The following is a 17,276-nucleotide window of genomic DNA, read 5'->3' as shown; positions in this document are numbered from 1 at the left end:
CCTCCTCCTCCTCCTCCTCCTCCTTCTCCACATCCAGCATTCCAACATGGCTGCCGCTCGGAGCGCCGCACACACCGAGAGGGAGGGACGCAGGAAAAGCCTGGCCTCAGGCACAGACTACAGCAGCATGAATGAATGGATGTGTTCATGTTTAAAGTCCTACTACTGCTTTCTCTACTCAACTGAACTGTAACCGGAAACAATAAAAGGATTTAGCAGGAGAACTACAAAAAAGTACTTTATTACTTTTATTTTCATGAAACTAATGCGTTATGAATTAGTTTGTTTATTTTTTTAAAACATTTTTTTATCACCTACAACATTTACATCTTTGAAAGAGGAAAGATTTACTCCACTTCAGTGTTTAATCTTAATTCTTTGTAATTATGTTACATTTGATTATGCTGAGCCATTTATTAAAATAATAGCAGGTTATTTTTTGAATACGTTCAAAAGTCAATAATATAAAAAGTAGGCCTGTGTAGGTATTTTTGACTATATTCGGATGCTGAATTAAATATTTTTGTGGATTTTTCTTCTCTAAATCTTTTAAAAATTGTACTAAGTCCCTCCCGGATTGATCAGAGGAGCGCTGGTAACCTTCATCAGAAGGGTCTACTGCGACATCTGGTGGAGATTTTATGTCATTATAGGTATTTAGATTTGACATGTGGCGAGCTATTTGAATACAAAAAAAGCTTTACACGCAGGTTGTTGTTGTTTTAGAATTATTATCATCATTTTTTTTTTTTTTACAATAGAGTGCTAGAAACTGACAAGCAAAAATACAACTGACATAAATAACTTTGGGAATATATAATTTGTATTAAACAACTGAAAATTGTATAATAGTTCTATGGTGCTACAGAATAATAGTGCAACATGTTGCAATATATATATATATATATATATATATATATATATATATATATATATATATATATATATATATATATATATATATATATATATATATATATATATATATATATATATATATATATATATATATATATATATATATATATATATATCCATTCCACTTTTTTTCAGAGCATTGTGCTCTAGAGTCTAGACTGCTTTGTCTGCACCAGGTCACCAGATAGTAACCTCCAACCTGTAGGTGTTCTTATTTACTGTTTCTATCTGGTGGAGGAACCTAACTAGCATTGACCTTAATGTTATAACATATTTTAAGATGATAATCAGTCAAGGTAAAGTTTTAACTTTGTAATATTTTCACATGTGAACAGATTCATATTTTATTATTCAAAAAGAGTAATTCTAGATAGGGGCCAACTGGGTGCCAGTGCCGTGGGAGAGGTCCTGGCCCCTGCTGACATATTACAAAATCTGTTTCTTATGATCATAGGCATTGGAATATAATCTGAACTCATTGGTCCCTTGGGACAATCTCATTCTTAATTTATATAGTTTAATAATTATTGCAAGAATATGGTGATGTCTTTTTGGCCTCAGCAATATTGAGATAGGATCATGTTTTCATCTGCTATATCAGGGGTCTTTATTTGGTGTAAAAATAACTGGTGCCTCTGTTCTAGAACCACTACAGCTTTGTTGCCCAATTTGTTTTACCAAAGTAGCATGAAATCCCTAAATCATTAACTATTAAATTAATGCAGTTCATAATCCTTCGTTGCATGATGGTATTTGCCCCCCCTGACTTAAGCAGGTTGGATCAGTTTACCAATGGAATAGGATCATTTATGTTTACAATGAGAAAAAAACTCAATAATCTTATTTTAAGTTCATTGTATCTAACTGAGTTAAAGGGAGGGAATCTCTAAGGGAGGCAGATCATCTTATTTAGCTGTTCAGATTAAGGGCAAATGCACCAATTTTAAGAAATTAGTTTAATTCTAAAATTCCTTATGAGATGTACTTATGGAAGAAACTTATAACTTATTCATCCTTTGGGTCAAATGAATACTTCACCAATCCAATTCACATGAACAATCTTTTAGCCTTAAGCTGCAGCTGTGTTAACTATATGTCAAAAGTGTGCCTTGGTTTTGTAGCTTACTTAATACACTGAATTATGCGCTTCAATCCTGGACTTTCTTTTAGACTTAGACAGATTAATTTGTCATTTTGTACACACAAATGTAAAAAAATAAAAATAAATTTAATTAAGAACAGCTTCTAGACAATTTCATTTTTTAAGTGAAGCCTTGAAAACTTAAAAATTACATAAAAACAGTAATATAAACAAATGACTGTATATTTGCAGTTGTAACATTTCAGTTTTATAAAGACAGACAGACAGATAGATAGATAGATAGATAGATAGATAGATAGATAGATAGATAGATAGATAGATAGATAGATAGATAGATAGATAGATAGATAGATAGATAGATAGATAGATAGATAGATAGATAGATAGATAGATAGATAGATAGATAGATAGATAGATAGATAGATAGATAGATAGATAGATAGATAGATAGATAGATAGATAGATAGATAGATAGATAGATAGATAGATAGATAGATAGATAGATAGAACCACACTGGTCAGCTCTTATAAATTTTGTCCACGTCACATAAGACTGAGAGGTCCATTTGAATAAAGTAAAAACCTGCAGTACTTTAAATATACAGAAGATGGCGACATTTCCTCATTTTAACACATCTCGCTGGTCAAGCACAGAACTTTTATTTTGACAGCTACTGAACAGGAAAATGATATTGCTGCAAGGTTTGACGAGCCAGCGGCAAACCATTGAGTGTTTCTGTAATTTTTGAATCGCAGCAAAGTGTCCCTGGATTTTTTTTAACAGCTTTATGACCGCGAGTTGGAGCTGTGTTAGCAAGCGAACCGAGCGCTGGAACCGAACCCATTGGAAATGATCGAGTAATATAAGGTCAGTCACAGATTAGAAGCTGACTTTGACTCATCACTCCCTTTATTTCTACCATAGTTTACATAATTATTCGTAGAAAGTTGTTTTTCTCGGGGTTTATATGCAGTGAATCATAAAGGCTTTACAGGGAGGAAAAATATTACCTCATTTCTACCTCTGGGTTTGGTTTTTGCCACAATTTATTTTTATTTCAGCCAAGTAAGCGATTTGACCGATAAAGCCTTAAGGTTTTTCAAACGACAAAGTGAACTAGACTTGCCCAAATCAGTTTCAGCGTTTATAAATGCGCACGTTTTGTAAACTATGGGGGGGGAAATGTAAAAGTTTTAAACCTGAACAGAGGAATTGGCCAATTTTCCTGCTGTATTGGTCACCAACACAGGTCATAAAGTTTTTTATTTTTTTCCCCTTTACCGCAAACGTTGGTCTGGTTTCTATTAAAACTGCATGTTTATGCCGCATGTTGCTGGTTTTAAGAGGACACCTTCTTCCTGTGTTACAAGGATTATAGCTTATTAGATCTTTTATGAGGTTCCTTAGAAGTCAGTTTAGAGTTTGGGGATGCTTACCATAAAACATGATTAGAGGATGTATTCATTATCGGATCTCTTTTTCTCTTATCATTCGTACAAAATAATCATAATAATTTTCAAGATAAATGTTTTTATTAATGTTCTTCCCATGAGGAATAGAAAAAAACATAAACATCTCATGTGGTGCTAATCAGGGTGTCATATGGGACTTTTAACCCCTTTTGTCACCAGTGTTATTTTTATCTTTTGTGCCTGTAGATAAAAAGAAATTAAAAAAAGCAAGCAAACCAAAAAAACACTACCAATATATAAGATTTTTACATTCTATGTGTCCTATATTATTAACAATCAAAGCTGTACACCAATTTAAAGGCGCAGTTTGTATTGGCATTAACTTAAAATAATGCATGTTAATTTTGATGCATTTTCTTTACTTTGCAAGTGTCCAATATTTTCATTTTGCATAAATATTACATTTTTCCAGCAGAAAATTTACTTTACCTGGATAGTATTTTCTTATTTTGTTGATATAACCACATTTGCACTATTGAAAAATGCTCTTAATGAGGGATCCTCAGGGCTATAAATGACTCAGGTGCTTCTTTTCCATGATACTGCAGGCTTGTTTGTCAGAGGACAAAATGACCTGAAGGAATGAATGACGATGGTGAAAAGTCTGTGTTGAAATAAGGAATAGAAATAAAACAAAACAAAATAAAACAAAAAAGACAAGTGGAAACCAAAAGTGAAACATGAAAGACAGGAATGAAAGGAATATTTAATAGATTGAAGGAGGGGAAATTATGGAAAAAAATGCATCTCAAGAAAAAGTTGTCTTCAATTAAATAGTATATATAATAAAAAAAAAAGTGGCTTTGCTGTAAATTCCTGTAAAATAAATTCAGCTATAGCATTTCTTATTTATATATATTTATTTATGAATAAGAAATGCAATTGAAGAGTAAAAATTCACACTCATTGACATTAAAAATACAATAAAAACAAATACTGTACATTTTAAAATCTAGAGTAAGAGAAATTATTGTTATTAGATTAAAACAGACACAGAAGCAACAGAGTAAAACTATTTTAAAGGAGAATTCCGGTTTTTAACACTTTTAGCCCATTTTCTGTAGTGTCCAGGATGAAATCGACTGATCGACACCAAAATTTTGACAATTGGTCCTGTCTCTGCTTTTTGGCTCATGCAGAATCCCCCCCCTGGCTGCTTCAGAATGGCTTCCATTGTGCATGTCCGATAATGTCCTTAAAACAACCTTAAACGTTCTTTTTTTAAAATATGCTACTCACCGGGTCGTCAGCGCTGTTCAATGACGTTCCAAAAAAAGTTTCGTAAAGAAAAAACGTTCCTGTACCTGTTTTATTTAACATTTTGTAAATCGCATTGAGTTCTGTTGGAATAGTCAATATCCCTCCGCCACCGGAAACGGAAATGGGGCCTGTTTACACTTAGTTGTAGTCTTTTCGCAAGGCCCAAGTGTTTATGCTTCACTCTGTGTACTCCGACGTCGAGGTGCTAACGTCTCTGTTAAACACTTTAAAAAACTCTGAAAATGGAATACGAAAGTTGGATTCTTGAGGAGGACATATTGGACTTTGAGTTTGACGGTAGAGGATACCGTCGCCAACTAGTGGTCTGGAGTGTGCAACGCTTCAGATTCGAACGGGAAGCGGAAGTTTATAAGCGGTTGTGATGTATCGGAAAAAATAGTTCTGGGATTTACAAAATGCTAAATAAAACAAGACAGGAACGGTTTTTCTTCACGAAACTTTTTTTGTAACGTCATTGAACAGCGCTGACGACCCGGTGAGTAGCATATTTTAAAAAAAGAACGTTTAAGGTTGTTTTAAGGACATTATCGGACATGCACAATGGAAGCCATTCTGAAGCAGCAAGGGGGGGATTCTGCATGAGCCAAAAAGCAGAGACAGGACCAATTGTCAAAATTTTGGTGTCGATCATTCGATTTCATCCTGGAGACTACAGAAAATGGGCTAAAAGTGTTAAAAACCGGAATTCTCCTTTAATATAATTTCACACCAACACCCTAATTCTATTTTATACATTTAAACAAACATGAAACTACATTGTATGAGTGTATTTTTCATTGCATTTAAGTATTTTTGACATCAAATTGTCGTTTTTGTTTAAATACATGGGAATAATGCTCAGATCTCAAGTTATCTTTGAGACGTTTTATTTTATTAACATATAAAACCTTTCCATTTTTGGTGTTCCGATCCCTGTTTGTGCAAGCCGACATTTCTGTATCTGATAGATTATAACCTCGATCAAAATAAACTCAAGATATCTGCTGCTTGTAGAACATTTGGGCTGTGTGAGTTTTGCCAAGATTCCATTGTGGCAGGACCGTACTGATGCTTGCATGCATGGATCTGCATCCTAACTAAACCCTTTTAAAGCATTTTACCACCACCGAAAGGGCTGGCTTAAGGAAGGATGGTGCCTTATGCTATGCTCACATCGCACCCGGTGTAAACATAGCACGGTAAATGCGCCTGCTGCTTTATTTTTGATGCTGGTTCACATTAAGGTCAGATGCGCCTCCTGAAGCGCGTCCGATAAAGTGTGTCCAGATGCATCTGATGCTTCCGCTGCTCCTGTATGCAATGGCAGAAAGCGGCTTTGCTATATTTGCTGTGATAAGCTCATAAAATGTAGTTTTAATATATTTTTAAGCGAGAAAGTCCAACTGAAATCGTTGTCTGGACAGTCGGTTTATCATCATTTCTTGAACTAGTATTTCTCTGTTGGAGCCGCCACATCCCCACATACCTGCGGTGCGCTATCACTGGGAGTCCCCATCGGTAGCTGCCTCAGGCCCGGGCGTCTCTGGGGGCTTTCCCCTACTGATTGTGGCAGCTGGAAGATGTTAGTGTTTTTCAGGCATGTGGTATAAATTGCAGGCACGTTGATAATAAAAGTGAAGATATTTTGCCGGTAGGTTTCTACATTGATAGTTAATTTAGGCGTCTATAAACTGTTTCAGGGGAGTGATCATACCGATCTGCATCAATAGCATTGTGTCTGTCTGCCTGCCACCCTTGGATCAGCTTCTCCGATTGGTTGATGTGGCGCCTCATAAATTGCTTCCAACTCCAGCAGCTGCTGCTTGTGAAGCACCTCAGATGCTCAGATGCATCAAGACGCGCTGCTTCAGGTGCTCTTGATGCGCTGCAGGACTTTTTGATTTTGTGGCTGCTTCTGCTGCCCAAAGCGCTTCCAGTGTGAACGTAGCATGACTCTGGTTAATGGTAATGGGACCAATAATTGAGTGCCTTTGTGATTTGGAAAATGCTTTTATACTTCTTTATTTATTCAGGTTTACTGTCTTTATTAAGATTATATTGTAAATTGAAGTAGTTTTTCAACCATACATACAAACAGAAATGAATAATAAAAGACATGGGGTGCAAACAAAATGTAAAGCACTTTAAATGTTTGATATCATCACCACACAATGAAAATTGTTATTGAATATCTTTAATCTTGTATTCCATTAGATGGAGCAGAAAATGCTTCTTTAGATAACAGACAGGCTGTTAGTAGAAACATTTTGTCTGTGTCACAGTGGCAGCATACTGGCTGAAGATTTTGCCTGCTTGGCCAGAGTCTCTGATATGTTTAATCACTACTCCATGACACACAGGTCCAGCTTTAGCTTCAAAATGACAACAATGCAATGCAAGTGATGGGAAGTATATATGTTCATCTTCACAAAACAGGAAATGGCTACAAGATTAGCACTTATTTCTTAACTGTAAATCCTGAATCATATAGATTCATTAGACAGTGAATTATTTGAATAATTATGACTTGCAATAAGTTAATGCTAATATCAGTGTCTTGGAGGATAAAATACTGTGAAAAGGTAAATGCTGTATTTAATTTTAGTTGAAGGTAAAAAGTGTTAAGTAATTGCTGCTTTGAGAAGATGCCTCAATGAAGAAACTAGTCCTTTGTTACCTGTAGGAAAGGATCAGGAGCATTGACATGTCATCTGCTGGTGTTGGTCCACTGGGCTTTTATGAAGTCCAGCCCCTTCTTGTTAAAGCTTTTCATGAAAATGCCGATTTAGTTTTCTAGTTAATGTGGTCTCTGGTTCTCACTGCTGAAGCACCAAAGGCTAGATGAATGACAATGGCCAAAAAACTGGCCTGACCTGAACCCTGTTATCCATTCAGCAACACCTTCAGTAGGAAGATGAGCAAGCAGGCATGAATGTTGTTAATGGGAACCTGACGAAACTAAATGAGGTCCAAACAACTGCTTGGTGCATAGAAATAAATGTAGTTTACAGAAGCTTGACAATTATGGTTGCTATCTATGGACTATATATAACTTTATTTCCAGTTCCAGTTTATTTTTGAGAGTTCGAGTGCTCTCCAAAGATTCTCTATTGGGTTTATGTCTGGAGACTGACTAGGCCATACCCAGAACCTTGATATGCTTCTTACAGAGCCACTCCTAGGTTATCCTGGCTATGTGCTTTGGGTCATTGTCATGCTGGAAGACCCAGCCTCCATCCATCTTCAATGCTCTAACTGAGGGAAGGAGATTGTTCCCCAAAATCTCCCAATGTATAATACAGTGCAGTCGCCCTGTCCCATGTGCAAAAAACACCCACAAAGCATGATGCTACCACCCCCATGCTTTACAGTAAGGATGATATTCTTGAGATGGTACTCTTCATTCTTCTTCCTCCAAACACGGTTAGTGGAATTGTGTCCAAAATGTCCTAGTTTGGTCTCATCTGATCACATGACTTTCCCCATGACTCCTCTGGATCATCCAAATGGTCATTGGCAAACTTAAGACAGACCTTGACATGTGATGGTTTAAGCAGGGAACCTTCTGCGCCATGCGTGATTTCAAACCATGACGTCTTAGTGTATTACCAGCTGAAACCATGGAAACGGTGGTCCCAGCTCTTTTCAGATCATTGACCAGCAGTGTTGGGCACGTTACTTTGAAAAAGTAATTAGTTATAGTTACTAGTTACTTCTCCCAAAAAGTAACTGAGTTACTAACTGAGTTACTCCACAATAAAAGTAACTAGTTACTAGTAAAAGTAACTATTGCGTTACTTTTGAGTTTCTCGCCCCCGTAAACCTCACCACCCAGCCCCCACCTTCTCGCCGTGTGTTTCCAAAGCCAGCTGAATAGAGCGGACGACAAAGACAAGAACCTGCAGAGAGTTTAGCATTTATTGCAACTCAACGTAAATGACATCAGGGGGGAACGCCATGTGAAGTTTTATAACAGGACATTCAGATCCGGTGAGTATATGAAATTAATAACTGGGGATGTCTAATTCTGAAATCCTGTGTGTTTGGGTTTTTATAGATACTGCAACATCTATCTATCTATCTATCTATCTATCTATCTATCTATCTATCTATCTATCTATCTATCTATCTAGATGTATACTCTGTGTGTGACATAAAATATGGATCTCCATCCCTGCCACAAAGGCCATCAAATATTGTTTAAAATAAAAAAACAGTAAGTTGAGAAGGCAGAGTATCCATCCATCCATCCATCCATCCATCCATCCATCCATCCATTCATCCATCCATCCAACCATCCATCCAGATTTCTCCCTTTCTCCATATAGGCTATCATTTCTGGCTGTTGTCAGGTTCATTTGATCGTTCACGCTCTCCATAGTTCTCCTGTGGCGCGAGCACAGGGCGACTGTTGCGCGCATTTAGCGAGCATGCGCGTTTCCTGTCGCTTGCGCGGTGACTCTTGCCGCCTGCGCTGTGTGGAGATGCAGAGGAAACCGTTATGTGATGGGGAAACGCAGCTCTACGTAACACCGGTATTTCCATGTGGAAAACGCTGTTTTGCTGCTGGAGTCATCCTCACTCTCCATCTCTCTGTGTGTGCTGTACGTTAACACCCGCCAGCAGAAACACCCACCTATTCAACTGACAGACGGAATCTCACTATTCATCAGCCATTCTCATCCTCCCCTCTCAGGACAAGGCGCGCACCTCTGGATGACCTAAAATAAATCTTTAATATCTCTTAAACAAAAGTAGCACAAACAATATTTTTTTCTGCACAAATCTGCACTAACGTTGCACTAACCATTCAGTCTATTTGCAGAGTTTTTTGACGTGGGTGGGGTGTCAGCTTCACGCAGCTGCGCACGAGTCCTATCATGAAAAAAGGTTCATTGTGCGACCTGAGTAACGCGCAGTAACGGGGTGCCTGCAATGGTAACTGCGTTATAGTTACAGTCAAAGTAATTAGTTAGATTACTCGTTACTAAAACAAGGTAACGGCGTTAGTAACGCCGTTACTTTCAACGCCGTTAGTCCCATCACTGTTGACCAGCTCCTCCCGTGTAGTCCTGGGCTGATTTCTCGTCTTTCTAAGGATCATAGAGACCCCTCCAGGTGAGATCTTGCATGGAGCCCCAGTCCGAGGGAGATTGACAGTCATGTTAAGCTTCTTCTATTTTCTAATAATTGCTCCAACAGTGAACCTTTTTTCACCAAGCTGCTTGGCAATGTCCCTGTAACCCTTCCAGCCTTGTGGAGGTGTACAATTCTGTCTCTAGTGTCTTTGGACAGCTCTTTGGTCTTGGCCATGTTAGTAGTTGGATTCCTACTATTTTTATGGGGTGGACAGGTGTCTCTATGCAGCTAACGACCTCAAACAGGTGCACCTAATTCATGATAATTAATGGAGTGGAGATGGACATTTTGATGGCAGACTAGCATATCTTTGAGTCAGAATTCTAGATGATAGACAGTCAAATACTTATTTGCAGCTCTATCATACAATTAAATTGTTAAAAAATCTTATGTTGTGATTTTTAGGTTGTGTTTCTCACAGTGCACATGAACTTACAATGACAATTTCAGACCCCTCCATGATTTCCAAGTGGGAGAACTTGCAAAATAGCAGGGTGCTCAAATACTTATTTTCCTCACAGTGAAATCATCATCCATCATTCGATATTCTGTTTGAGTAATGTCACCTGATCAAGTTTTTTTTTATATTTGATAAGTATGATTTGTGCTGTCATCGCATTGATATTAGTATCGCTCAATAGTTGCAGTCGGACATCCCTTCTATATTATATATATTTTAATATTAATGGATGTAAAAATGATCCAAATTCCTTTATGGAAATCAGGGATCAACAGTCTCTCTCCATAAACAACCTTCAGACTCAATCTAAAAGAAACTATTTTGTTTGTAGTTTTACAAGAAAAATCCTTATTCTAAATGTTTTTTTAACTACACTGAAGAACTTTTAGAAGAAAAAAAATTTAAGCATTTTTGTAAGACGTGGTTTAGGTGAATTAGGGAAAAACAATCTAATTCCCTCTGTTACGTTTGGTAGAGGATCTGTAATCATATCAAAGATCAGATAATTGACTCACATGCTTAAAGAAGAACATTTTTATCTATTATTTTTAGGTTAATTAAAAAATTTTCTTTTGACTGAACTGAAGGGCTGTAAAAACAGAGTGATTTAAAAAGGGAAAATTTTTTACAAAAGGTTTGGAAATATCTCAACATAATTAAAACACATTATTTAACTAAGATTTTAGTAAATCAAATTATAGCTGGTTTATCCTTCTTAACTATAAACAAATGATTCAAACAAAATAAAGTTAATGTCATGGTAATGAACACTCGATCAGCCTTAAATAATGTTTATTGTAAAGTTTTCTTATAAAGATTTTACTATTTTGGGCCTTGGTTAAAGCACTCCATGTTTCAAGACCTTAAAAATCCCCTGGAATAAAATATAAGAGAGACTTGTCCAAAATGATCACAGATGTTTCTCTCTGTTTTGCTTCAACCTTGAAAATCCTGGAAAAGACAAAGAGTTGATCCGTTTTTAACAAATGGTTCACAAGGATCACCAACAATAGTGAATATCACTGAATGTCACCAAATTACTTTCAATATAAAAGATGATCTAAAAGGATACAGGAAACTAGCCAAAAAAAAAAAAAAAAAAACATTTAAAAAAGGTTCAGTTACAGTAACCTGGTTGTGTGTGGTTTTGATTCTTCTGGTGATCTTTGTGGTTTTTCGCACCAGCAGCCAAACTCAACACATCTGCTCTGCGAATGTAACGCTCCATGAGGTTTATGAGACAAAAGGTTCCGATAGTTTTTAATAGACTCTCCTTATGTTTTGCAAATGCATTCAACCAAGCTGTTGTTTTGGGTTATGTAAAACTCTGTGTGGGATATTATCTTTGAGATGACCCATCAGTGCACCCTCACAGCAGTTTGAGTCCTTTTGTTTGGTGATGTCAGATGTTTCCAGTAAAGTAAAAGGTGAGTTACTATGTTTTTGTGTATTTGTTTATCTGTAAGCAGGACTGCTTGAAAAGTTCTTAACAGATTTTAATGAGTTTTTTTTTTTTTTTTTTTACCAGGGATGCGCCTCATGCCAACAAACAATGTTAAAAAATGTGGTAATGATCCAGATAGAGAGTTTTATCTATAGGTGTAAGTCACAATATGGGGCAATATCTTCTACTTGGTGGATGTTCGCATTCTCAGTGCTTTTCTAGTTTTAAAGATGGTTTTGTAGCAGGTATTAATATATATTAGGGCTGCAATTAACGGTTATTTTACTAGTTGATTAATTTGTCAATTATTTTTTTCATTCATATTTAAAAGTTTCCTCAAAGAAGATTTTTATAATGCAGAATTAAACCCATGTTTCCACTTGAGGAGTTCTGGTTAGAGCATATTGAGAGAAGAAAATAATTTTTTTTTTTCAGGTTATGTTTTTTTTTATTTCCAGTTTTGTTATATTTACACTTAAAAGTGTCAGCTAAAGATGTTTTTTTTAGAGTCTCTATACTCCAGTTAACAATTAATTCATTACTAAATTAGATGATCATTACTTCAATAATCGATTTATCAGTTTAGTTGTTTCAGCCCTAATGTATATTAAAGATATAGGGGAGGATTTTCCCTCATTTTTGAAAAGATCCGCCCTCTCCACTTAAAAAAAAAAATTGCAATGATACGACGGTCGCTCGGATGGATCTAATCTCACCCATATTTATTCATAAAAACGTTCCCTGCAAATAAGAGTACTGGTACATAAAAAAAAAATCATGACATGCATGTCTGTGTGTGCTGCAGAAATTTGGACGTGTTTGCAGGGTAAATAAGGATCTGTGGCCACCTTAGAACTACTAACGATGTAAATTACAAAATAAATAAACTTCCCTTGAAAGTTACAATATAGAGGTAGAATAATTTTATACCTCCAGATAGATAGCACAACTATACCTGTTGAGTAGAAACTTTGCAGCCGCTGCAGCAGTGCATCATACACTTGGTAGACACTTTTTCTCTCATGACCCTCGGCCATTTTTAAAGAACCGCGGTGAGAAAGACGAGCTTCAATGACTGTTTAAAACCGTAGCTCATCACACATATACGCCTGAAAGTGTGCATGCGCAGAAAAAGATGGCCTTACGTAAACATGTCACCAGAATGATTGACAATTAGGAGGACCACTTATTTAGATGATCCACCCAGAAAAAGAACACCCTTCCCTGTACCTTTAAGTTATAGCAGGTCAAAGGTCACCTGCAGCCCTAACTTTATCTTTTTAGTGTAACTCTGGATGGATATAATTTATCACACATAGCTAATCTTTATCCAAATCTATCTATATATCTAAAAACTATTTTCATATGTACATATGTTTGATAAATATTAATAATGATGCTATCTTATCAAAATGTCTCCTTTGTGTGTGTGTTTCCAGCAGTTTGTGAACTTTGATGTGATGGCGGAGCTGCCGTCCGGGCTCCTGGAGGCCTGCGTTGTGGTTGGAGCTCCCAGTGATAAACTTCGAGAGATACAGCAAGTGTGTCTACAGAGAGACAATGTGAGATGCAAAAAATATCTGTCCTAGGCAGCAGATACTGACTAAATCAAAAGGCAAAAACAACAGAAGTAGATAAATTGTTTTTTAGATTGGTTTGGGATTTATACATTGCATCAAGTGGTTTATCTTCATAGTGATGGAATAATTAACCCTTGTTGCATATTTTTCCCCTAATCTGTGTTAAAGCATCCAATTTTGCTGCCCCTACAGCACACCAAGTTAGACGAGCTCCCCCTGTTGGATCCTGAGGTACTGCAGGTCCACGCTCCGCCCTTCGTTTCCAAAGAGTCCAACTCGAACCATGTGATTGGTCCAGCTTTTAGCCGCGTGCAGAAAAGAAGAAGCTTCATCAAAAAGGTTTTCTTCAATGATGGATTCATTTTAAACGTATAAAAAAGAACAAACACTTTTACCAATCTTTTTTTTTCTTCTTTTGTTTTTTTGATGCGATTTACAGAAGAGGCGAGATCGTCCTACAGAGGGGGTGTCTAATGGAGATTCACGCAGTCGCGCCGAAACCTCGTCGGCAACAGAGGACATCAGTGTTCCAAAAGATCTGGACCTCATCGCTTTGCCTCAGCTCTGTTTTCCTGGTACTCTCTCCCTTTTTTTAAATCGAAACAGGTTAAATAATAATATACTCCACTTATAACCAGTCATTTTAGCAGTATTTAGTGCAGCTTTGCTCTTTGTTTTTACCATTTTGCCCCATTTCTCTTTTCCTTTTGATATTTGTTCCAAGAGCTGCTACAAAAACCTTTTACGGTTTTGATTCTCAGTCTTGATAATTCAACCGTTTATTATTATTTTTTCACAGGTGGTCTTCAGCTAGCCAGTGAACAAAAAGACGACACTTATCACTTTCTGGTTTTTACCGACCTGTTTGGTAATCGAACCCACGGGGTCGTCGTCCAGTACCACAGAGCTGTCCAGGTACAAACACTTTTACAGTTTGAACGATAAAAAATTGAAGACGATCAATTCTGAGGTAATATAGCATTGCTGTCTACAACAGTCCGTTCAGGAGGGTTCTCTGCAGAATGGTCACAGATGGAATGCAGCCAAGTCTCGTCTGTATGCTCCCTCTGCTGTGTGCATCATCTCCAAGTTCCCCTACTACAACGCTCTAAAAGACTGCTTGTCATGGTAACACATTTAGTTGGTAATGGGTGGATCTTTGGACTATTGCTTAACATATTAACATGTAATCTAGAAACACTGAAAACCTGCTGCAAAAGATCCAAAATAAAGATAGTAATGTTGACTTTGTCATCATTATGGAAGTAATATAGACCTGACTCTTTTCACACAAAGTGATGCTGCCTTCCAATCAATTGGCAGTGTTGGGCAAGCTACTTGTCCAGTGTAGTGAGCTAAGCTATCAGTTACTCAACAATAAATTAAGCTTCACTACACCAAAGCTACCACCTAAAGAATTATAGCAAGCTAAGTTACACTAATGTGTTAAAAGTAGCTTAACTACATCAGAAGCTACTTAACGTACGTAACCTAATGTCAATTCAAAATAAGTCTGATACACTGGTTAAAATATTTATTAAAGATCAGCCAATGACATAACACAGTGTAAACATTGCTTTATGATCAGCATATTAAAATAAAAACTAAAGTAATTACTAGTAGACAAACTAGCAAACAATCTGCTGTTATTAGAACCAAATTAAATGTACTGTGTAGTGTTCTACACATCGAGACATGGCTATGAGTTTGCATTCAATGGATATCTCTAGGGAAAACAAAACCCTACAAAAGGCATCTTATTTCTTTAGGGTCTCCCTTAGAGCAAAACTTCTTCAGACCTCAATTAAACAGTCGATTCAAGTAACAAATGAAACTGTTTACAAAAAGGTGAAAAAATAAAGAAGCTAATTAAGTGATACATATATTTATGTCTCACCATATAATTTAATTTCTACATATTGATTCATTGTATTTTGGGGGCAATTAATTGAATGCTTATTTATTTATTTATTGAGCATTTATTTATTTATGTATTTATTTTATATACGTTAGAGCTGTTCCTCCATACCTAAAAACAGATTTATGTAAACATCCTGTCAGGTAAACTAGGCCATGGAAATACAATATGGAAGTTTCACTACTGCTCTCTAATTAGAGTATCTTAGTGGCACATATGGAAGAGCACATAATTTCAATTTGAGAAAAGAATTTCCTCTTCTTGCACTCAAAACTTATAATGCTCACACTCAAAACATGCGCTCTCTCTCAAATATTTCTCTTCTCTCTCAAATCTTTGTTTCTTCTCTCAGATTTAATGCTTCTTGCACAGATATTTTCTCCTCTCACTTGCCTCCTTCTCTTCGCGCGCACAACGCGCTCTGTTTGAGTCTCAGATACGCTCGCAAACCCGTAGGCTCTGCTTGAGGATTTTTTTTGCTCTCACTCAGATTGCAGTTGGATCGTCGCCTAGCAACCTTTCCAGCCAATAGAACGACAGCCTCGGAAAGGGTGCGCTTGTTTAACCCTACTGAGTGTGCCTGTGCTACTACGCCACTTAGAGCGTCAGCTGAAACTGCTATTTACAGTAGTTTTGTGGCTGATTGTTGTTTAGAAATAGAAAACCTGGTTTCATTTCTTAGTTATGCCCTGGATTTTGTAGCGTTTGTGGAAGCTACGTCGCTACTTGATCAAAACAATAACGTCGCTACAGGAAAGTTACTTGATAAATAAAGCAGCGTCGCTACGGTCAAGCTACTGGAAAATGTAGTTAAACTAATAGCTTCGCTACATGTAGCGGCGCTACTGCCCATCACTGTCAATTGGTATTACATCTCACGGCAGTAAAGCTCCACAAAATGATATTTTAAATAATAAAATTATTACATTTGACAGAAGTATTTTGCACATCTAATTAACTATAAAAAATTTAATTTTCAAGGTCTTGTTCTCTGTCCTGTTAAACAAAACACTTTTTTAGGTTCATAAGAAAGATGCATAACCATCCATCACTTAATGATAAACTGTTACATTTGTATCGTAAAACCAGGAAAGGAACATAAGGAATCTTTGCATGAATGCTTATGGAATCTGGAATAAATGTTTTGGGATCTAAGCTACAGAACTGGATGTCAGAAATCAGCCGCCTAGCTTTAAATAGGACATCTGTAATGATCAGTTTTCCATTGTTGCTGCTATTAAATTTGTTTTTTTATTGTTTCCAGTCTGCTGGTACAGCTGCGGACAGCGAGGCAGGCTGATGTTGAAGAAACAATCAAGGAGTTTTCAGCCAAGCTGTCCCTTGTTCCATTGCCCCCACCTGGACAGCTGCATGTGGTCTGGATATATTCCTGCTTTTCTTTCACCGCTCCCTCTTGTCTTCTACTGTAGACTTCAACAGTAAAAGGCTTTTCTCTTCTTCAGTCTTTCAGTCTTCGTCCTCTTCAAGTGGTTCTCCCGTCCAGAGACGATGTGGACAGCCCAGTTATCGACATCGACCTCCACCTTCCGCTCCTCTGTTTCACTAATGCAGCTCTGCTCCAGGTAGTCAAGATAACAGACTGATCGGACATTTTGAAAAATGTTTATTGTAGAAAAGGCTAATGAATTTTTTCTCTGCTGTGTTTTCTAGGTGCTCTCCTGCCTTCTCCAAGAGCAGAGGATTGTTTTTTTCTCCTCTGACTGGGCCAGACTAACTCTGGTTGCAGAGAGTTTGCTGCTCTACCTGCAGGTTTGTGGAAGAAGATTTTTTTTTTTCTATAATTAAAAAAACATGTCAAACCTTATTGATTTTTTTTCTTCCTTCCTTTTATTTGTTTTAGCCGTTGTCCTGGCAGCAGCCTTACGTCCCAGTCCTGGCTCGAGGAATGCTGGACTTCCTGATGGCGCCGACCGCTTTCCTGATGGGCTGTCATGTTAATCATTTTGAAGATATCGCTGCAG

The 17,276-nt window shown here is 37.0% G+C and overlaps 1 protein-coding gene across 4 annotated transcripts in view; it reads left to right on the top strand.

Annotated features, from left to right (window-relative positions):
* The first annotated feature begins 2,708 nt into the window (after positions 1 to 2,708).
* The window catches only part of dennd3a (DENN/MADD domain containing 3a), a 37,201-nt gene continuing 22,633 nt past the window's right edge, over positions 2,709 to 17,276 (top strand). Inside the window, exons 1-10 of one of the 4 annotated variants that reach the window (XM_038279389.1) lie at positions 2,709 to 2,888; positions 13,239 to 13,358; positions 13,569 to 13,715; positions 13,816 to 13,951; positions 14,176 to 14,291; positions 14,374 to 14,504; positions 16,559 to 16,670; positions 16,758 to 16,877; positions 16,966 to 17,064; positions 17,156 to 17,275. In XM_038279389.1, coding sequence (XP_038135317.1) covers positions 13,257 to 13,358; positions 13,569 to 13,715; positions 13,816 to 13,951; positions 14,176 to 14,291; positions 14,374 to 14,504; positions 16,559 to 16,670; positions 16,758 to 16,877; positions 16,966 to 17,064; positions 17,156 to 17,275 — 1,083 coding nt within the window. In that variant the 5' untranslated portion in view covers positions 2,709 to 2,888; positions 13,239 to 13,256. Of the gene's footprint in view, positions 2,889 to 13,235; positions 13,359 to 13,544; positions 13,716 to 13,815; positions 13,952 to 14,175; positions 14,292 to 14,373; positions 14,505 to 16,558; positions 16,671 to 16,757; positions 16,878 to 16,965; positions 17,065 to 17,155; position 17,276 lie in introns of all 4 variants that reach the window. The other 3 variants (XM_038279387.1, XM_038279390.1, XM_038279388.1) reach the window with 3 other exon arrangements.

Source organism: Cyprinodon tularosa, unplaced genomic scaffold, assembly GCF_016077235.1.
Source record: "Cyprinodon tularosa strain WSP-4 unplaced genomic scaffold, ASM1607723v1 ctg15, whole genome shotgun sequence".
NCBI lineage: Eukaryota > Metazoa > Chordata > Actinopteri > Cyprinodontiformes > Cyprinodontidae > Cyprinodon > Cyprinodon tularosa.
Note: the sequence above shows the minus strand (reverse complement) of the source record. Positions and strands in the feature narration are given on the sequence as shown.